The sequence below is a fragment of the Bemisia tabaci genome, chromosome 8 (genome assembly GCF_918797505.1).
Source record: "Bemisia tabaci chromosome 8, PGI_BMITA_v3".
Classification (NCBI taxonomy): Eukaryota; Metazoa; Arthropoda; class Insecta; order Hemiptera; family Aleyrodidae; genus Bemisia; species Bemisia tabaci.
Genome location: NC_092800.1, coordinates 7,902,075 through 7,920,423, shown reverse-complemented (window position 1 = coordinate 7,920,423; position 18,349 = coordinate 7,902,075). Strand labels below are relative to the sequence as shown.

At 38.0% G+C, this 18,349-nt stretch overlaps 1 protein-coding gene across 2 annotated transcripts in view; it reads left to right on the top strand.

Moving 5' to 3' along the window:
* Nucleotides 1-15,605, top strand: part of LOC140225213 (plasmolipin-like) — a 38,515-nt gene extending 22,910 nt beyond the window's left edge. For both annotated transcript variants that reach the window (XM_072303259.1, XM_072303258.1), the window contains exons 3-5: nt 10,855-11,043; nt 13,132-13,251; nt 15,212-15,605. In XM_072303259.1, the coding sequence (XP_072159360.1) occupies nt 10,855-11,043; nt 13,132-13,251; nt 15,212-15,286 (384 nt within the window). In that variant the 3' untranslated portion in view covers nt 15,287-15,605. The remainder of the gene's footprint in view (nt 1-10,854; nt 11,044-13,131; nt 13,252-15,211) is intronic.
* The last annotated feature ends 2,744 nt before the right edge of the window (nt 15,606-18,349 follow it).

Here is an 18,349-nt window from a genome sequence, read left to right as displayed (position 1 = left end):
GCGTTATTTGTAGTGTCGTGTTGTGTCCATCGGCAGAGACCAACGCAAGTGGAAACGCCTTCAATTTCGTGTGTATGCTACACGCACTGCACATCCATTAAGCACGAATAGTTGTATCCAGGCGTTATTTTTTATGTCGCGATGCGTCCGTCGCCAGAGATACTAAGAACCGCCGTGTTCAATTTCCGTTTGTAAAAGAAGGAAATACCCAAGAGTGTTGCAGCTTTCTTTGTACAGATTTTCTATAATTATATCTTTCCATGAACTCTATAACGGTGGAAAAATATGAAATTATTAGTAGTCAATAATTTAATCCCTGCGGGAAAGAAAAATTAACTGATCAGTACAGCAACAAAATTGCTCTCGGGCAGCTTGCTCTAGTCTTACAGCCGGGCCTTCGTCTGCTCAAGTGGCCGCCTGGGTGTCTGGATAAACTAAAAAAAGTCAAGTTTCCGGCTGACTGACGTCATTGAACGTGGATATATATAGGTCATCAAGCGGATTTTATTTGGAGTCTGTACTTTGGACGCAGCAACATTAATTTCGCTGCTTTGAGCTTGGGTCTTGAACATTTTGCGGATTAATCATGAGATGCAGTTGCCAGATCTCAATTCTAGCTTCTCCGAGCTGTCAAAGGCCATTATTTTTAAAGTAATCCTTGTTTAAGACACTCAAAAACTCCATCAACAACCATAATAAGTAATCGCGTTATTATTACTTTAAAGAAACAACATAATGGGAAAATTAAAACAGGAAATTTGAAACAGAGGTGCAGCTCTTTTGTGCATTATTTGCTTGCAAAATTGTAACAACGCTAGCTTCAAATTTTATAATCATAGTCACGGACTATACAGAAAAACTCTGCGGTGTTACCACAGAGAGAATTAACTCTTGAAATGAAATTATGAGGAAAGTGGACCCAAGTGTGTTGAAACAGAAAACTTTATTAATTTGTTTTGACGAGTAACAATGATGAATTTTACGATTGGCAGTTAGGTTCAGCAATTAATGCTCCTTGGCAGGTTACTGCAGACTTATTGGTCTCTCATAACTCTTTTTTTATAAAAACAAGACGGATTTCGCTGTTTTGAAAGAACAATTCAGTTCATTCAAATTATATACGTCGAACTCCATTTAAAAATGTGATCGCGGTTGCCCTTCGGTAATACTGCAGTGCTGTCCTCTTTATGATTTGGAGTTGTAAATGTTGGTTTCAGGAACTGTAGATACAGAGCCCAAGCAACAACAACAGCTTCTCAATCCGGAACTTATGACTCACAGCTAATGCGGCTTCATTTTATTAGTTAAAAGGACTGAACTAAAAAAGGAGCACAGGAATTTGTCCGCGAGAGAGAAAGAGGCATTCTATGACATGACAAGTTAATAATTGTGCTCATATTTTAATCACTGAATTTGACTGCTCTTTCATTCTTACTGATTATTATTATTAATTATTTAAAAAAAATTAATTTGACAGACTGATGACTTTTATTATTTCATTTAATTTTAACGAATACATTTGACAGCAATGCAGATCAATGTGGCCGCTGAAAGAAAAACTAATTCGGTGAGTGACGTCTATAAACGGAGTCTATAAGATTGAAAGCATAGAAGTCGACGCTTTTTATTTTACCGATTCCATCTGTTCACAGAGAGTCTAAGAGCTTCATGTCTCTCTCTCTCTCTCTCTCTGCTCTTTCGTGCCGATAAATTTCACGAGCTCGATCCGATTTAAGATTTTCGAGCTTTCATTTTCTCTTCCGTATTTTATGTACTTCCAAATTAAAAGTACAAATACGGAAGAGAAAAAAAAAAGTTGTTAATCCTCACGGAGACTCGCAAAAAATCCTCATACTTCAATAGATAAAACGATGGGAATTTAAAGTAACTTATGACCACCTTCAAGGAAATGAGCTTCAGTATATATATATATATATATATATATGTATGTAAATTTTTTATGGGTGCAATTTGTGTAGTAATCGGTGCAATTTCTTTAGTTTTTTTGGTATTTTTTTTTAACAGATCGGAAATCAATTCCTATCCGTATGGGGGACTGTACTCAGTACTGTCACAGGTTTAGCAAGCCTGCGGACCCCAGCTGGTAGCCCCTGCCTCAAAGGGGGGTGGAGATGGTCACCGGCTTCATGGCGTATAAACCACTCATCAGAGGATAAATTGACAGAGGTTGTATCGGAGGTAAAAAAGTATAATGTAGATGTCGCCGTGTTAACAGAAACGAAAAAGAAAGGCACGGGATCAGAAAACTTAGGATTTTATGATCTGTTCTATAGTGGTGGAAATCAATTCCTAAACGGTGAACACTCCATGCAGTCACCAAAAAAAGACGTTGCAATTGGTTTCGTAACCTTCCGTTGCCAACAGATTTTCATTACAAGATCAGCTCACCGTTTGCTAATCTCAGTTTTTCAAGCTTAGACCGACAATGAAAAAATTACAAAAATACCCCATGGTCATACAAAAAAATTGAAGAAAGTTATAGGAACTCTTGCTTACAGAGTTTGCTCACTTACTTTTTGAAACGTTTTAAAACAAAATTCTCAACGAGAGACTGCTAATAGAGTTAATGATCGCGACAAACGACAAGTAGCGTTGCCGTGTCACGCCTTTTGAACCTCGAGGTTTCCGTAGGAAATGCTAGAAAATTAGGTTTGTCGACAACGGTGGAGTTTGTGGGGACAACCTTCACACTCTCAGCCGCGCTAATAACGTGGTCGACAAGCGGAATATGTGCCGGGACTGTCCAAGCTCCGTTTACAATTTTGGCAGTGTCCTCGACATGCTGTCATATTTTTGTGATGCTTTAAACGCCATCGCGAGGGGTACAGTGGTTCGAGTCCAGTCGGGAATCGTGTTAAGCAGAAAGGAACCAAGTCACATCACCTATTCCTACATATAATTGGACAATTTTTTTACTATAGAGATTTTGTGCGGATTCCTTTGAAAATTTTGAGGAATTTGCTTCGTATTGTGTAGAAAATTCACTAAAATTTGCACAAAAATCAGCACACAATAAAAAATCAGCACGTAAAAATCAGCACGTAAAAATCAGCACACAATCAAATATCACATCATACCATTATTGATATCAAATTTAAAATGGATCGCGCTTGGCAGAAAGGAATTGTTGCCATCAGCTATTGCCGAATTTAACGAAGCAATTTAATCTCTTACAAGAGAACGTTTGCGCTTTGAAAATTTTAATGGATTTTCTTCGTATTATGCAGAAAATTTACTGAAATTTGCACAAAAATCAGCACAACATGATACCTCATGTAAAAAATTAAATGGCTCAGTTAAATTTGGCAATAGCGAATAAAGCTTGGTTCGATTCTGCTTAACGCGGTCCAAATAAATTTCTACATCGGCAAGTAATTAAACTTAAGGTGAGGTTGGGTAACTGGGCAGGAGTTCGGAGAAAAATGTCAAAATTTCAACTTCATGATTTTTTTCCCATCATTATATTGACAGTGGAGGCTACTTTTAAATTTTTTTTAGTAAGTACAACACCTTGTCTAAATGTAGGAAGAGTCAAAAGTCGAATTTCATCTTTCAATTTTTTCCCACAAATTTTCAAAAATTTCCCGTTTTTTTCACCCAGTTACCCAACGTCGTGGGGTAACTGGACTACCCCCCCTTAATTTTTGAGGGGAGCATTATTTTTAATTCTCATTGGCCAGAAAGTGATGTCCTGCTCATGAAGGTTTAAGAAAATGTCATTTGAATGTATATAAACATGTTTAAGTGGTTAAGAATGATGTCGTAACAGTTAGCGGCAAAAAAACCCTCAAATCTGAGAATTGAATAACGGTAAAAAAAAATTGTTTCCTCGTAGATAAATGCTTAGAACTTTCTGTATTACTACTTATAAAGTAGTATTGTATACCAGGACACTGTTTGGCCACTTTTAGTGAGATTAAGCATGATACATTTTTAAAAAATGAAAAAAAATTAAGCCGCAAGGCTGATCTGGGATAGAGTCAGGCGCCAAAAAGTTCCCTTAATTTTTAAGGGGGGCATTATTTGTAATTCTCATTGGCCAGAAAAGAATGTCCTTCTCATGAGGGTTTCAGAGAATTTCATTTGAATTTATATAACCATGTTTAAGTCGTTAAAAGTGATGTCATAACAGTTAGCGGCAAAAATGTAATTAAGTAATGCTTAAGTTATGCTATAATTGACTTAAGTTAGAAGTTTAGTGTGCTGGGAACCCTGATTATTGGTCTTTGGCACTTAAAAGTCCACAATAGTCAATTAGTTTTGACATTTTCAGAAGTGAACAAACACCGAAGCACAGCAACCTTGCAATGGGTAACTGGGCAGGTGCCACCACTGCCACCTGCCCAGTTACCTTGGAGTGGGTGCCCAGTTACCCCACAAAGGGAAAATTTTCAAGGTAACTGGGCATCAACCCTTTGCAGCCAGTATTTTCATCCAATTACGTTGTAATTACTCACGCATTACACAAATACATCATACACGAAGAAGAATTGTCAAAGTTGAATAAAATACTTGCTGGGAGTGAGATATGAGGCTCTTTTCGGGACCACCTCCGGCGTTGTTTTGAAAAAAAAGCTGTCCAATTTTCGGCACTTCACCACTCACCATAAAATTTTTTTTTGAAGTTATGTTTACATGTTCTAGATGGTTTACGTCATAATGAAGGTATGCCAACAGTGAAAACAATTTTTGCACTAATCTGGTAGAAATACAGAGGGTACTGCCCAGTTACCCCACCGCCCAGTTACCCAACCTCACCTTACTTGGACATTTAATTGGCCAATTCAATTTCTTGAGAACTCTTGTTCGGATTTTTGTGCTTTCAGTGAATTTTCTATAGAGTGCGAAGCAAACCCCTTTCAATTGTTAAACGAATTTGCACAACCGTGCTCTTGTAAAAAATTAAATTTCCCTGTTCAACCTGGACATAGCTGATGTGGCTTGATTACTTTTGTGAACTTATGCCCCTCTCAAAGAAACCGAGTCAATGGTGCTCATTACCAACTTCTTAAAGAGTGCCTCACACCTACCATACTAAACAGTCATCCGTCCTCTCAGAGAAATCTATTTAGATAGTCACCCGAGACCTCCAAGTCACTCGACGGCGCTTCAATATTGATTCTTTCAATCAATCAATCCTTGATCCATCTCCAAACATCTCGGTGAGTCATCTCGCGTAAAAAATTCAACTGCGACAGTGGCGCTGCGCGGTGCAGGGAAGAGGCTTTGTCGGTTATGAAAACGTCTATTAATAGGTAATGATGAGAGTGAAGTCACACAGACCCATGCTGCCGGTGGTTGTATGAGTTCGCAGAATGTTTTCATTCGAAATACATTAGCAATCTTTACAATATGCAAATTTTTACTTTTAAATTGGCACCATTGCAACTGTCTCTGGGTTGTGTGTATCATTGAGGAATGTCGAGAGTTTGGGCTCCGTTCAATGAGTCATACATTAGCATTCGAAGCTCTTTAAAAGCTTCAGAAAGCGAAAGTGGGCCTTCTTACTCACTGCACTTTAAAGTTTGTTTCGATGTTTGAAGTATCTATCACTGAACTCAGAAACTTTGCATCCAGATTTGTGACGTTGCAGATCCCTCATTGTTCTTCATTATATATTTGCGAGACTACTTACTGTAGTTTTTTTCAATGAATGTTTCAATTATTCATTTATTATTATTTTCTATTTTTTTTAAAGAATATTCTGTAACAATATTTAATAGGTAGTTACAAAAACTACCATGGTAGTTGCTGTAACTACCAGGTTAGTCGTGTCCTCTACCACAGTAGCTAAATTACCGCACAGTAGCAGGCGCATTTTTAACCAGCTACTAGTTGTGACGACTATTCTATTTTTTTCCGTGTCGTGAGAATCATCTAAACAAATTGTAAAAGGGCACCACAAAATTTTCCTCCAAAAATTTTGTGAGAACAACCTAAAAAAAAGTGTAAAAGGGCAAGAAAGAAAACACAGAACAGAGAGGGCACAGAAGATTTCAATTCGCTCGTATCAAATTAAATTATAAGGTTTGAGTCGAATGAGCCCCAAAAGTTTGACTTTTCAAAAGTCATTAGGATATTTTGACACTCAACAGTTCTGCTATGACGAGGAAAAACACCCTGTGAACTTTTTGCTGTCGCTTTTTCCTTGTATGATAATCTAATTTCCAGAGAAACTCGTACATTCTGTTTTTCAGATAATTTATTTTGCAATTTAATCCAAAGGGTCTGAACATTCCAAGCAGAAATATTCATAACTTTCCTCGAATATGAATATATTACCGGGGGAATTTGGCAACGTTCGAATTTCGTTTTTCTTTAGTACAGCAGAGTAATTGCGTGCGATGAGCCTGCGTGAATACTCAAGTGCCAAGGAAGTACGCCGTAAGAACATTCGAGAGTTGCCAAATTTTCCTCGATAAAAGATGCATTTTTGACAACATCTATGCACACTTTTCCTTGAAATTTTCAGATATTTTAGATTAAATAGCGTACGAAATTGTCTAAAAATTTTGGAAAAAAATATTCACAATTTTCCCTGTAAATTCGGTTTTTATCGAAGGGAATTTGGCGACGCCTGAAGGCTCATACGACGTTTTCCCTTAGCCCGGCTGTATAGTATCTTAAATATCTTAAACAAATTTTGAAGGTAGGCATACAAGCAAAAATGACAGATAAATTGGCAACACAGGTATGAGCTAATGACCCCGAAACTCTCACGCAACATCTCACTTCAACTCACACAGAACACCAATAAATAATGGGATAAGCCCAAAATTCATGAGTCTTGGGTCTCCTGTCTGAGTAGGGTTTCAGAGCTCACGAGTTTTTGGCGGTAGTGTCATTATTTATGACGAGCTTTTATACAAAGTCTACAAAAGCTAATCTCTTGCATATTAAGCAATCACTCTGAATGAGCAAGAACGGTCCAATTGCTGTATTACCTTTATTAGAATGACAAATAGAATTCACAAAAAGCACGCATTCAATCCGAGCTCATTCATCATTCACGAGGCATGCTTGGTTGTCCTGTTTGATTGATGAAGTCGCTCGGAATTTTCTGAGGCATGAAACGCCTTCATTTAAGCAGCAGGCAATTTTCGTAGCTTGCGAGGAACCGGACTGCTAACGCCCATCACAGCAATCGTTTGATGACCATTCAGAATCCCGTAGATCCTATAACTGTCACCGGCGACTGATATTTGAAATTGATAGACAAAGCCATGGACAAAAAAGACAAGGGAAAAATTGAGCGATTCTAATGGTTGAAACAATTGGTTGCTATAGACGAAGGTAGACAGTAAGGGTCTCCCGTAGGTTGCCGTTAGTTAGTCTAGTAATTACCTCTCTTATCATCGCGACTATCCGTTTCCACCAATAGGATCCCTACCATTTCTGTTTGTCTTCTTTGTCTATAGCTTTGCCAATCAATTTCAACGATCAGCCCGCAGAACTGAGTTGTATTTGATCAAATATATCTTTTATTATAGACTATCCCCATATGTTATTCAGTCATATTTTTTTGGTTATAGGACATTTTGTCAACGATTTTTTGTCCGCGCACCTGTTTTTTCCAGTAATTTACGTCCACGCGTTTTTTCGGCACAGGAGTTTTGGTCCACGTGCCAGTTGAGACCCAAAGTTAATGTAAATACAAACGACAATTGCTCACGACGTTTTTGGATGAAAATGTATGATGTCTTGGAAGAATGAGGGTTTGCTTGTTTTTTTGTTTTGTCTGTTTGGTCCAACGGAGAATAATATATAGTTGAGAGTTTTGGTAAAAATGGGGGAGCGTCAATTCCATGAGACAAATTCACTGAAACTCTCTACACCTCTTTGGTGTAACAGGACTTAATTATCTTTCAAGAAATAAGCACCTTGTTATACCTGAACCGGATAAACCTCTATATTTGCCTCAGCTAAAAGCTCTTAGATTTTTCTTGTGTACGATAAGTATCTTGATTTATTTTGCGAGGAAAGATCTGTACTTTTAAAGGATGTCTATCATTCTTAATACGTTCAATTTCGTATAATACTGTGCAACACCTCTGTTGTGAAATAGTTGTTTCAGGCGCCACCGTACGGCGGGCGGGCGGCCAGCTCGAAACGCGCATTGGCGCCTACAAACCTAAGTGGATACTTCAAGCAGTGTGCCATGCGAGAAGTATCCACTTAGGTTTGTAGGCGCCAGTGAGCCTCTCGCGCTGGCAGCACGCCGCTCCGCTCTGTTAGGCTTTAATATTTAGCGTTTTTTAACGCATGATTTTGAAATGTTAGCACACTCTGCATTGATTATTCTCATTTGAAAAAAATGATGGTAAAAAAATATGTATGAATTTATTAAAGAAGAATAATAATATAATGTGTGTTTTTAAAATATTGGTGGTTCCGTGTCAAATTTAATAATATCCAAAGCACTTTAATTTTTTTTTTACATTTTGTTCTTTTATTGTGCTGCAGCGAGGTGTACGCGCAACAAAACGCTCAAAATTTGACATCAATGGCTAAAGTGCGAAATCAAGTATCACCGTTTTTAACGTTGTAGACTTCTAGTCATACATTTCTTGTTTCTTCGGAGAACTAAGCAACGTATTTTTTTCAAATTTTTTTCGAATTTTCTTCTCTGTTAGTAGAGTATATCAATGGTGAAACTGCAGAAATGCGTATATCGGTTTCCGGCGTTGCAGACTTCCTGTCATACTTTATTTTTCATATGTAAAACCACTTAAGATCGTTTATTGAGCACTTCGGATATTTTTCTTCTCTATGTGAAGAATATTCTGTGAAAAGAGCCATGCACAAAGTGGCCCATTTTTGGGCCCTCGAAATTGGGGTCGAAGTGAGGTTTTTTTTCATCCTTAGGGTGACCCTTTACACATACTAAAATTTCAGATTGAGTATACGCACCGTTTTCGAGTTATGGGGGGGGGGGGGGCAAAGTCCCCGATTTTCACCCATTTTTGCAGGTGTTTTAATGTCGAACTCCGGCTGTTACGAGGTACCAGATCTAGATATTGAAGCGCGGTTTGCGGTGATTTGTTCTGCTATTCCTGTAGTATTTTTCCACATCTTTCACAAAGCCCCAAATGGTTTTTCGGGGGGCGGGGAGGGGGGCTTTATTCATACTATCATGACAGTTAGCGCATCTTACTGACTTTACTTTGTTCTCTTCTCTCCACGCCGCGGTCACGATGGTATTTTCTGTTGGGGATTTTTCTTCTTCTTCACATTTTACCATTTTTCATGTCCTCCCCCTCTTTTCCCTTTTTTACTCCCTCCCCCGCAATCCAAACACTTCCTCTCAAGTGCTTTCTTCCTGTAAGGCATATATGACGGGGTCATAAATGGGGGATTCTTTTCCTTTCATTGCGATTGATAAACTTTGACCCAACTTAATTCTCCCTTACAGGGCCCTCCTTACCCCTGTATTATCCCCCCCCCCCTACCCGCTCCACTTTACTTGAAGTATTTTGCACCCTCCGCAGCAGAAATGACGATTTTTCCTGTGAAGAATTGTTTCTTATTCATAATTTTCACGTTTCTCTTTCCACTTCTATGTTTGATTTATTCTTTCCTAGGTGCATTCTCTTCCACTTTCTCTTCGCTCGACCATATTACTCCCACAAAAAAGTAGTAAAAAGTAGAAGAAAAGTGAAAAGTAAAGAGAACAAGGCAAAAGAGGGACAAACAAGAGGGGAAGGGAAAGAGGAAGAAGAGGGGGAATAATGGAGAAGAGTAGGAGGGTGGCTCCCATGTATTCAGTATTTCAGTACCTAAACATAAGTAAAACATCATTTGCCAGAAACATCGTCATTTCTGCTGCGGAGGGAGCAATATACTTCGGAGCGGAGCGCGGCGTGGAGCGGGCAGGGGGGGAGGGGATAATACAGGGGTAAGGAGGGCCCTGTAAGGGAGAATTAAGTTGGGTCAAAGTTTATCAATCGCAATGAAAGGAAAAGAATCCCCCATTTATGACCCCGTCATATCTGCCTTACAGGAAGAAAGCACTTGAAAGGAAGTGTTTGGATTGCGGGGGAGGGAGTAAAAAAGGGAAAAGAGGGGGAGGACATGAAAAATGGTAAAATGTGAAGAAGAAGAAAAATCCCCAACAGAAAATACCATCGTGACCGCGGCGTGGAGAGAAGAGAACAAAGTAAAGTCAGTAAGATGCGCTAACTGTCATGATAGTATGAATAAAGCCCCCCTCCCCGCCCCCCGAAAAACCATTTGGGGCTTTGTGAAAGATGTGGAAAAATACTACAGGAATAGCAGAACAAATCACCGCAAACCGCGCTTCAATATCTAGATCTGGTACCTCGTAACAGCCGGAGTTCGACATTAAAACACCTGCAAAAATGGGTGAAAATCGGGGACTTTGCCCCCCCCCCCCCCATAACTCGAAAACGGTGCGTATACTCAATCTGAAATTTTAGTATGTGTAAAGGGTCACCCTAAGGATGAAAAAAAACCTCACTTCGACCCCAATTTCGAGGGCCCAAAAATGGGCCGTTTTTGGCCCTTTTTGTGCATGGCTCTTTCAAGCCACGATGTTGGTTCGGTTTCCTTTCAAAAAATAAAATAAGAGCGGAGATTTTCAAACACCGCAACCGATATATGCATTTTTGTAGTTTCACCATCGATATGCATTTCAAACATAAAATTGACTTGTTCCTCTTCGAAATATAAACTAGCAGCGGAGATTTTGAAACACTGCAATGGGGGTATGTGGTATCGCACTTTAGCCATCGATGTATATGACTTCCAAAAGTTCATGTTAAAGTTATTTCAAAGGCTAGATTTCTAATATTTGTCACTGATTTTTGTTTTCAGATCCTGGGCGGAATCATCATCGCGATCCTGGTATACTACAAGGACCAAAAATACACCTTCACCTTCCTCAGTTCAGCTCTCCTATTTTTCCTATGCATAGCGACGACATTCTTCATAGCGAGCTTGCTGCTCCTCCTGTCCTGTCTGTGTTCCATCACGACGGCCTCTATCATCGCCAAAACCCTCTACGTAAGTGAAACCGGACTCATCCAGGCCTACCACGTCGATAAATCCAACGCGAAAAAAGACTGGGTCCTCCAGGTAGTCAAAAAAAAATTAGCACCCACCATACCAAGCTTCGACACTGGCTTCAAGCTGTGGGTGCACCTTACCCCCGAACGAATCTATCCCTGGGGTTGAAGATGTAAATTAGTCAATCGTGCTGGTCATCTAATCATTTTTTTATGGTTCGAGCTCCTAGAATAGAATGAAATACGTAAATCTGTCAACTAAACGATTTCTTAAACTAATATCAACGGAGGCACTGTACCGTCCTTCGAAAAACACGATTATCAGCGTCACAACTCACACACTGTGCGAAAGCGTGAATGAATGAAATGCATTGTTAGTAATTACAATATTTCTGATTATATATGATGATTTAGTATTATGTAGTGAGTTCAAAGTAGGGGGAACCGCTGGAAAATATTAATTAATTGTAATATGTTGAAACAAGTTAGTGTACGAGCCATTGTCAATGATCAAGTCACCGAACCAACACCGCATCGCACGGAGGGTTATGTCTATTAGCCGCCTCCAACTTTCTCGATCTAAATTAAATTTTTTCTTAGGATGATCAATAAATCGTTCTCACGACGCAACGTGTATTTTTCTCATCGCTTTAATTGCTAGAAAAATTTGTTTATTTGTGGAACTGAGCTCAATTTTTCTCAGTCTCATAGTTAGGGTAACCGGTCAGTGCTGAGCCATCCACTCATAATGGGAAAGTAGTTCGGAGAGGGTTTTTACTCGGTAATTTCGGCTTTCAACCCTCAACCCTGACATTTTTTGCAATGAGCTCTCTGACAAAATGGCAACATCGATATTTATTACAGACATGGAGCTGTACATGAACTAAGTTTTCAGAACTCATTTATTAGGCATGCTTAAAATAGCCTATCAAAAGCATGCTGCTGCATTTGATGATTTGCTCACTGCTTGACAAGAGACCATTTCACTTGAGGATATATCGTAAGTTTGCTCAAGAAAAATAGGAAAAGCTTGCTTACATCACGTTAAATAACCTACCGATTAGAAACCATTTAAATAATTTATTGGAGCCAACGTACAGCAACGAATCGTTAACTTAACTCAAGCAATCCAATCTTTCACAAAGCAGCTAGACACGCGAGCAAATATTTGAGATCACTGATTGAATCACATGAACACGATAACAATGACAATGGAACAGAAAGGTTCATTCGTAAACTTATTTGGTCATAAGTTTCTTCAGAATGAAAAAGCATGCAATTAAAGGAAAAGAGAATGTAATAATGTAATATACAAGTGTTTTACATCAGTTTTCTTGCAACAGTCAGCCTTGGAAACAGGAAAATTTCAGTGTATGAGAGTAAAAGTTTCCCCCAATATTGTCAAAAATATTTATATTTTTTCTATGCCATGCAAATGAAACTAAAACAAATTAGTTTCTCATATTATATAGTTGTAACGAGAAGAACAATAATTTACACAAGCTGTAACAAGAAGGTAGTAGCAGTAATATATAAGTTCAGTTTAAAGCGGTGCCTTAGCATCATTGGCCAATAATGCTTTAGTAATGTAAAATAATATATGTATACGCATAATTGCATATTTAATGAAATGGCTTTCACTAAGCGCGCAAGTTTGGCAAGAGAGAAAAACGTAGTCTTTGAAAAAGGAAATTAGTTGCTCTCAGAAAATTGTGGAATCACACAGATTTGAAAAGAAGTGTTGAAAAAATCGCACTCGGTATTTGTACGTGCGAAAAGAACACATGGGCAATAATGGACATACGAGTAAAAGAAAGGACAAGCTACCCGAATTTGTTTAACTTTAAATTCGATTTTGACAGTAATTGTGCCTCAGTTGGATTAAGTACATTTTGCAGGAAGGACCTTCAATTTCTGACGCTTTTAAGGAACAACACATGCCATTAACTAGTTTCTCCATGCGATAAGTGCATTCATGCGCATCAATAAAAAATGGTAGTTCCTTGTTGTAAAATTTAGTTAAATTTATTTTCTACTTATCTTATTTACCGCCTTTGATTTAATACGTCATTTTTTATCTTTTCAGGAATTCATTTATCACGGAGCAGCATTCTTACTCTACTTGATTGCGTGTCTCATGTTCCTAGTTGAGGTCAATCGAGCCAACTTCGGTGGTGGTTACTACCAACCCTTCCTTGTTGCCTCCGTAAGTTTACACTTATGGTTCTTTTTTAAAATTCGGTAAATTATCATCTCTCTTATTAGACGAAGGATCGTAATTTCATTCCAAGGTTGCAAAATTGCCTGAAACAATTCATTCATTTACAGAAAGATAATGAATATTCACTGTGTCAATCCTATCCAAATTATTGCTAATTTGAGTGTTACCAGAAGGAACATCAATGAAATATTCAGTCAGAAATTTCCAACGAAATAGAATTTATGAGTGGATACTGCACAGCGCAACGCTGCGATGTAGTTACGATATTTTGTCTAGGAAATGACAGTATTTATAATGACAACCGGCGGCCAAACGATTTTAATTGTAAACAAACACCAAAATGTCAACCATGTAGTTTATTTGACTTTACGAGTATGTAACCGGCTAACTTTTTGCACTAAAATTAGAAAATCAATTCGAACCATATGGAACACGAAAGTTTCTCATTTGGACAAACAAAGTGTTCGACCGTGATAACACCGCACTCCGTTTCAGATGACCGAATTTTTAGGGTCCTGACAAAAGCCTCAATTCTTTACCAAACATTCACTTATCTGAACAGAATTTTGGTTAATATGACCGAGAATATCCGTTGCCTCGACCAATAACAGCAGTATTTCATATGAACCATAGTTTGACTCTTGTAACCGAAGTTTTGAATTCCGTGTGGACAAAGCTACGAGGATCATTCAAGTGTGAATTCCCTTTGATTGGCTCTCAAGGGGTTGATTTTTTAGGGGGAAAAACAACTATTTTTAGCGACCATGAACGGACATTTTGTGGCAATGAGCATAAGAGGTCTTGTATACTGCAGTGCCAAGGAAGTACGCCGTACGAACCTTCGTCAGTTGCCAAATTTCCTTCAATTAAAAAAGAATTATCAGAAAAACTTGTGAATATTTTTCGTTCAATTTCTCAGAGATTTTTCTTCGTAATTAGATGTAAATTATCTGCAAATTTGCAGAAAAAATATTCACGACTCTCCTCAAAAATAAACATTTCATTGGAGAAAATTAAGCAACTCTCGAATGTTTATACGGCGTTTTTTCTTAGCATGGCAGTAGTCCCGAAGGGTCAGTGACTCCCTTTTTTCTCATTTTTAGCAACAAAGAAGCGACATCATTTTTGTTTGTGCAGGTGGTTTATACTCATTCTCATTTCTTTCTTCAAAAAAGCTTTCCTTGCGGTTTCTTAGAGTGATATCGATTGCCGCGGAGTGCAAAATAAACTCGCAATGACGATATCGTTGACAATGTCAATACATCGACATATACTGTCAACGGACCGCGCTAGACATAGTAAAACAGAAACTTCCCCAGGGCATATTTCCTCGTTAAAATTTCATGTAGTACCATATGAAAAAGTTCAAAAATCAACTCATCATTATAATCATTCAATTCAAACTTCCCGCTGTCAAAAACACCTAGCATGGGTTAAATCGGCCAGACCCGTCCGGCAAATTATCGGTCCTTTACCTTCACGGAACTTGTGAACTTTTCAAGAAAAATGTTCGACCCGGGAAAAAATTTCTGTCATCGTAAAATATGCTGAAATTATTTGGGTGCTCAATTTGACTCTAGTAGACCTTAGTTTTTGTGAACATAAATTTTAACGCTATTGCTGCCCCCCCCCCCCCCTTGGGCTCTAAAAGCTTCATGACATAACCTCCATATTACCGACCTGCCCTTACTCTCCCCTTATAGGTACTACACATATACACACATACATATGTGCACCAAATTTTACCTGGAATTTGTATCAGATAATATTTACTATGGTGCTTAGTTTTGTACTATTCCTTACGTCTACGTACTATTATCGCCAAAACTCAAAGCTCGACGTAAAAGATTCAGAAATGAATGAACTGTAAGTTTTTCCCCTATTTAAAAGTCTATTTTTTCTTTTTTTTTTTAAATGAGCCTAACGTGACTGTTTCTTTTTGCAGATCTTCGGGTTGATTCTAACAGCGTTGTATCTAGTCAGTTCTGTGCTCGCCTACCGATCATACCGAGGTGGATAAGATGTGCCCACCCTGAGAAGACCGTACACATCATCATTTTCATCGTCTACTTATTTATTTGTTAATTTATTTCATTTGACCTCACCTCGATGTTTTCATGTTGTGTGCCCAAGGAAATCAATGTATCCACCATACACCACCATCGCTCGCCTCTAATCGTCGCCGTTTCATTTTCATTTTCATTTACATTTTCATTCGTTCCGCATCGTCCAATCTTACCTGTTGAGCTTAAATACATATTTTTTAATTTATTTTTAAATGACAGCCTGTAATTGTCTACTTCTATGTGTAAGCTACCAATAAACTATTTTGTAACTAATTCTTCGCCGATTTTGAAAGTTTTTTCCAACTCAATACTCTGTGAGCTTTTCATCTTGCCTCGAGGGCTCATTACACTTGGAATGGAAATTTTCATCTTTTTTATCTTTTTCATCTTCCATTTTCCTTTTTTTTTCATTTTTCAGGGTTTTATTCCTTGGGGCTCATACAATTTGATCGATCAGGAGTCTAGTTATCAGTAGCGTGATTTTTTTAAAAATGCTATACCTATCACTACTTGCGTTAACATTGATTAAACAAAGATAAAAATCACATTTTCATTTATACGTAACGTGATGGTAGAGTATAGTGTCTAACTATTCTGTGGGGAAATCAAAGTCAGCAAGTACTAAAAATTACTAGAACTAAGGGGCAGCAAGTGCAGTTTTTGCCATTTCAAGAAATACGTGTTAGAAGTTTCGTGATTACGCATAGATCCTTATGTTGGAAAGGAAATTCAAACTGAGTTTGTGATGCCTAAAAATTGAAATTTGGGAGCGAATTTTTCACAGAATGTGCAATAAGAATTGAGTTACTTGAAATCATTAGTATCTCAATTTTTTCAAAAACTGCACTTCTGCGCCTTGTCTTCCGAGCCCCTCAACTCTCCGACCTCAGTCTTGAATTGATCTCTTTAGAGTACCTTTAGTGCCTCTAATTCTATTTGTTTGTTCTCTGTGGCTTTTATTCCCGTAATGTAACGCATCTCGGTGAACGCAGCACTATTCTACAACCGTGCTACTTACAGTGTTCGGATTACATTTTTTGGTGTTCGTTTTCGTCTCTTTATTTGTGCTTTAAATGAAGGATTTCCAATTATTAAACATTTTCTTCATCAAATTATAACGATGAAGATGTAATTCAGTAACTATGTTCTGATCCTACTTCACGATCTTTTCCTTTCTAAGAACTGATGCGTCTTGTTAGCGGTTGACCGCAACACGCTTATTAAAATAAGTATTGGTTGCGACTTGCGTGTTGCATCCCTCAAATCTGAAGGCGTTTTACAGGAGACTGCTCCATCGATTGAGCGCTTCCGAGCTGAATAGAAGAGAATGACTCGCATCATTATGTTTTCAAAGAGAATTCAGTTACGGTAAATCGACGAACCTAAAATTTTTCAGGAAAAACGATATTTTTGATTTTTTCGGTACAGTTATTTATTTATTTTTTTCTTTTTAACTTTTCTCCTCCGAGTGATGCTGAGGATTTTGAAGAAGAAAGAAGAGAGTATAAGCTGGCATTATCGATTCAAATTGTTTTTGAAAGATTTGACTCAGGAGTAATGAGACAACTTTAAAAGTCGTATCAACTTTAAGCTTTGGATCAATCCATTTTATAAATTGAGACACATAGTAATTTTTTGCTTTTAAGGAGTCGCTTTTAAAAACATCTTTAAACTTGAACTGGCGAAGCACATGACTGCACAAGGAGAAATTTGAAATAGGTTTAGGAGAAAATTAGTGGATGACACAAGTTTTACCAAATTTTTTGCTATTTGATATCTTAAAGTTACCGTGCTTACCTAGTTTCATCTCTTTACTTGTGTAAAATAAGACGGCAAGTACATGGAAAATATGACTAGGTATTTTTTGACCAAAGCGTGTGAAATATCCCGCAAATTTCAACATTTTCCGTTTCTTTGAATTATGAATGTGCAGATAGATAATTGCGTCCGTAAATCTAACTATTTTTGAAAGCATTCAGTATTTGCAAAATCAACTTGCAGCTCACCCATGGAAGCTGAGTGATTGGGATTCCATATACCTTGACAAACTCAGACCGGACGCAGCCCTAAAAACAGGGCACACCATTTAAGCACTTTTTCCCGAGAACTAACGCGAAGACTACCCTTTACGGCAATGAGGGTTCACAAAGCTTAAAAAATTGATTTCACTTAAGTTGACGTCAAGTAACACACCATAGTGGGAAGAGAAAGAAACGGCTTACCTTAAATTTGAATGCAGCGATACCTCGTGCGGTCGTGCCACACAAGAATTACACTATGTCGATGATTTCATTTTGGTAAAGCAAAAATATGTTTAACACATTATTCCATACCTCCGCTGACTTCCATTCTTAAACATATATTCCTGTCGTCAAAACAAGCATTTCGCTGCCTCTACTACGCATACGTATATCTAACTTCATTCACTTTCGTCTATACTTAAACTTCGCCTTCAATGTTGTGCATGACATAAACCTACCAATGCACACGTATAGTTGCTTGTTTTTTGAGTTAATAAGGCTTGATCCATCCAATGAATCATGTGTGCCTCTGTCGATAGATATCATCTACTCGAGTTTTGCCTTCAAAAACGTAACAGACAAGAAACCTACAGAGGAGCACCAGCAGTTGTCTATTTGAAAAAAGCTCATAGGCTTTGCATGAGTGAATGAACGACATAAGATGCTGTTGATAGACATCGTCCCTTTATGATTCGCCTTCAATTTTGCGATATAGGCAACAAACCTGCCGAAGAGCACGAATAGTTGCCTGGTCGCAAAACGCTCATATATCTCGCTCGATAAGTGTTGTTTTTAACTACTTGAGCGGTATGATTGTTTTTTAACAGTTTATGAGTACAATCAATATTTTTTTAATACCATTGAAGTAATACTTATTTTAATAAGAAGCACCTTTTCTTTTCGATAGATAAAAATTGTGAATAGAGTATCGAAAACATGTCTCGGTGAATAAAATGTCTTGTTGATCATAACGTTAGAGGCGCCTCTCAATTCTGT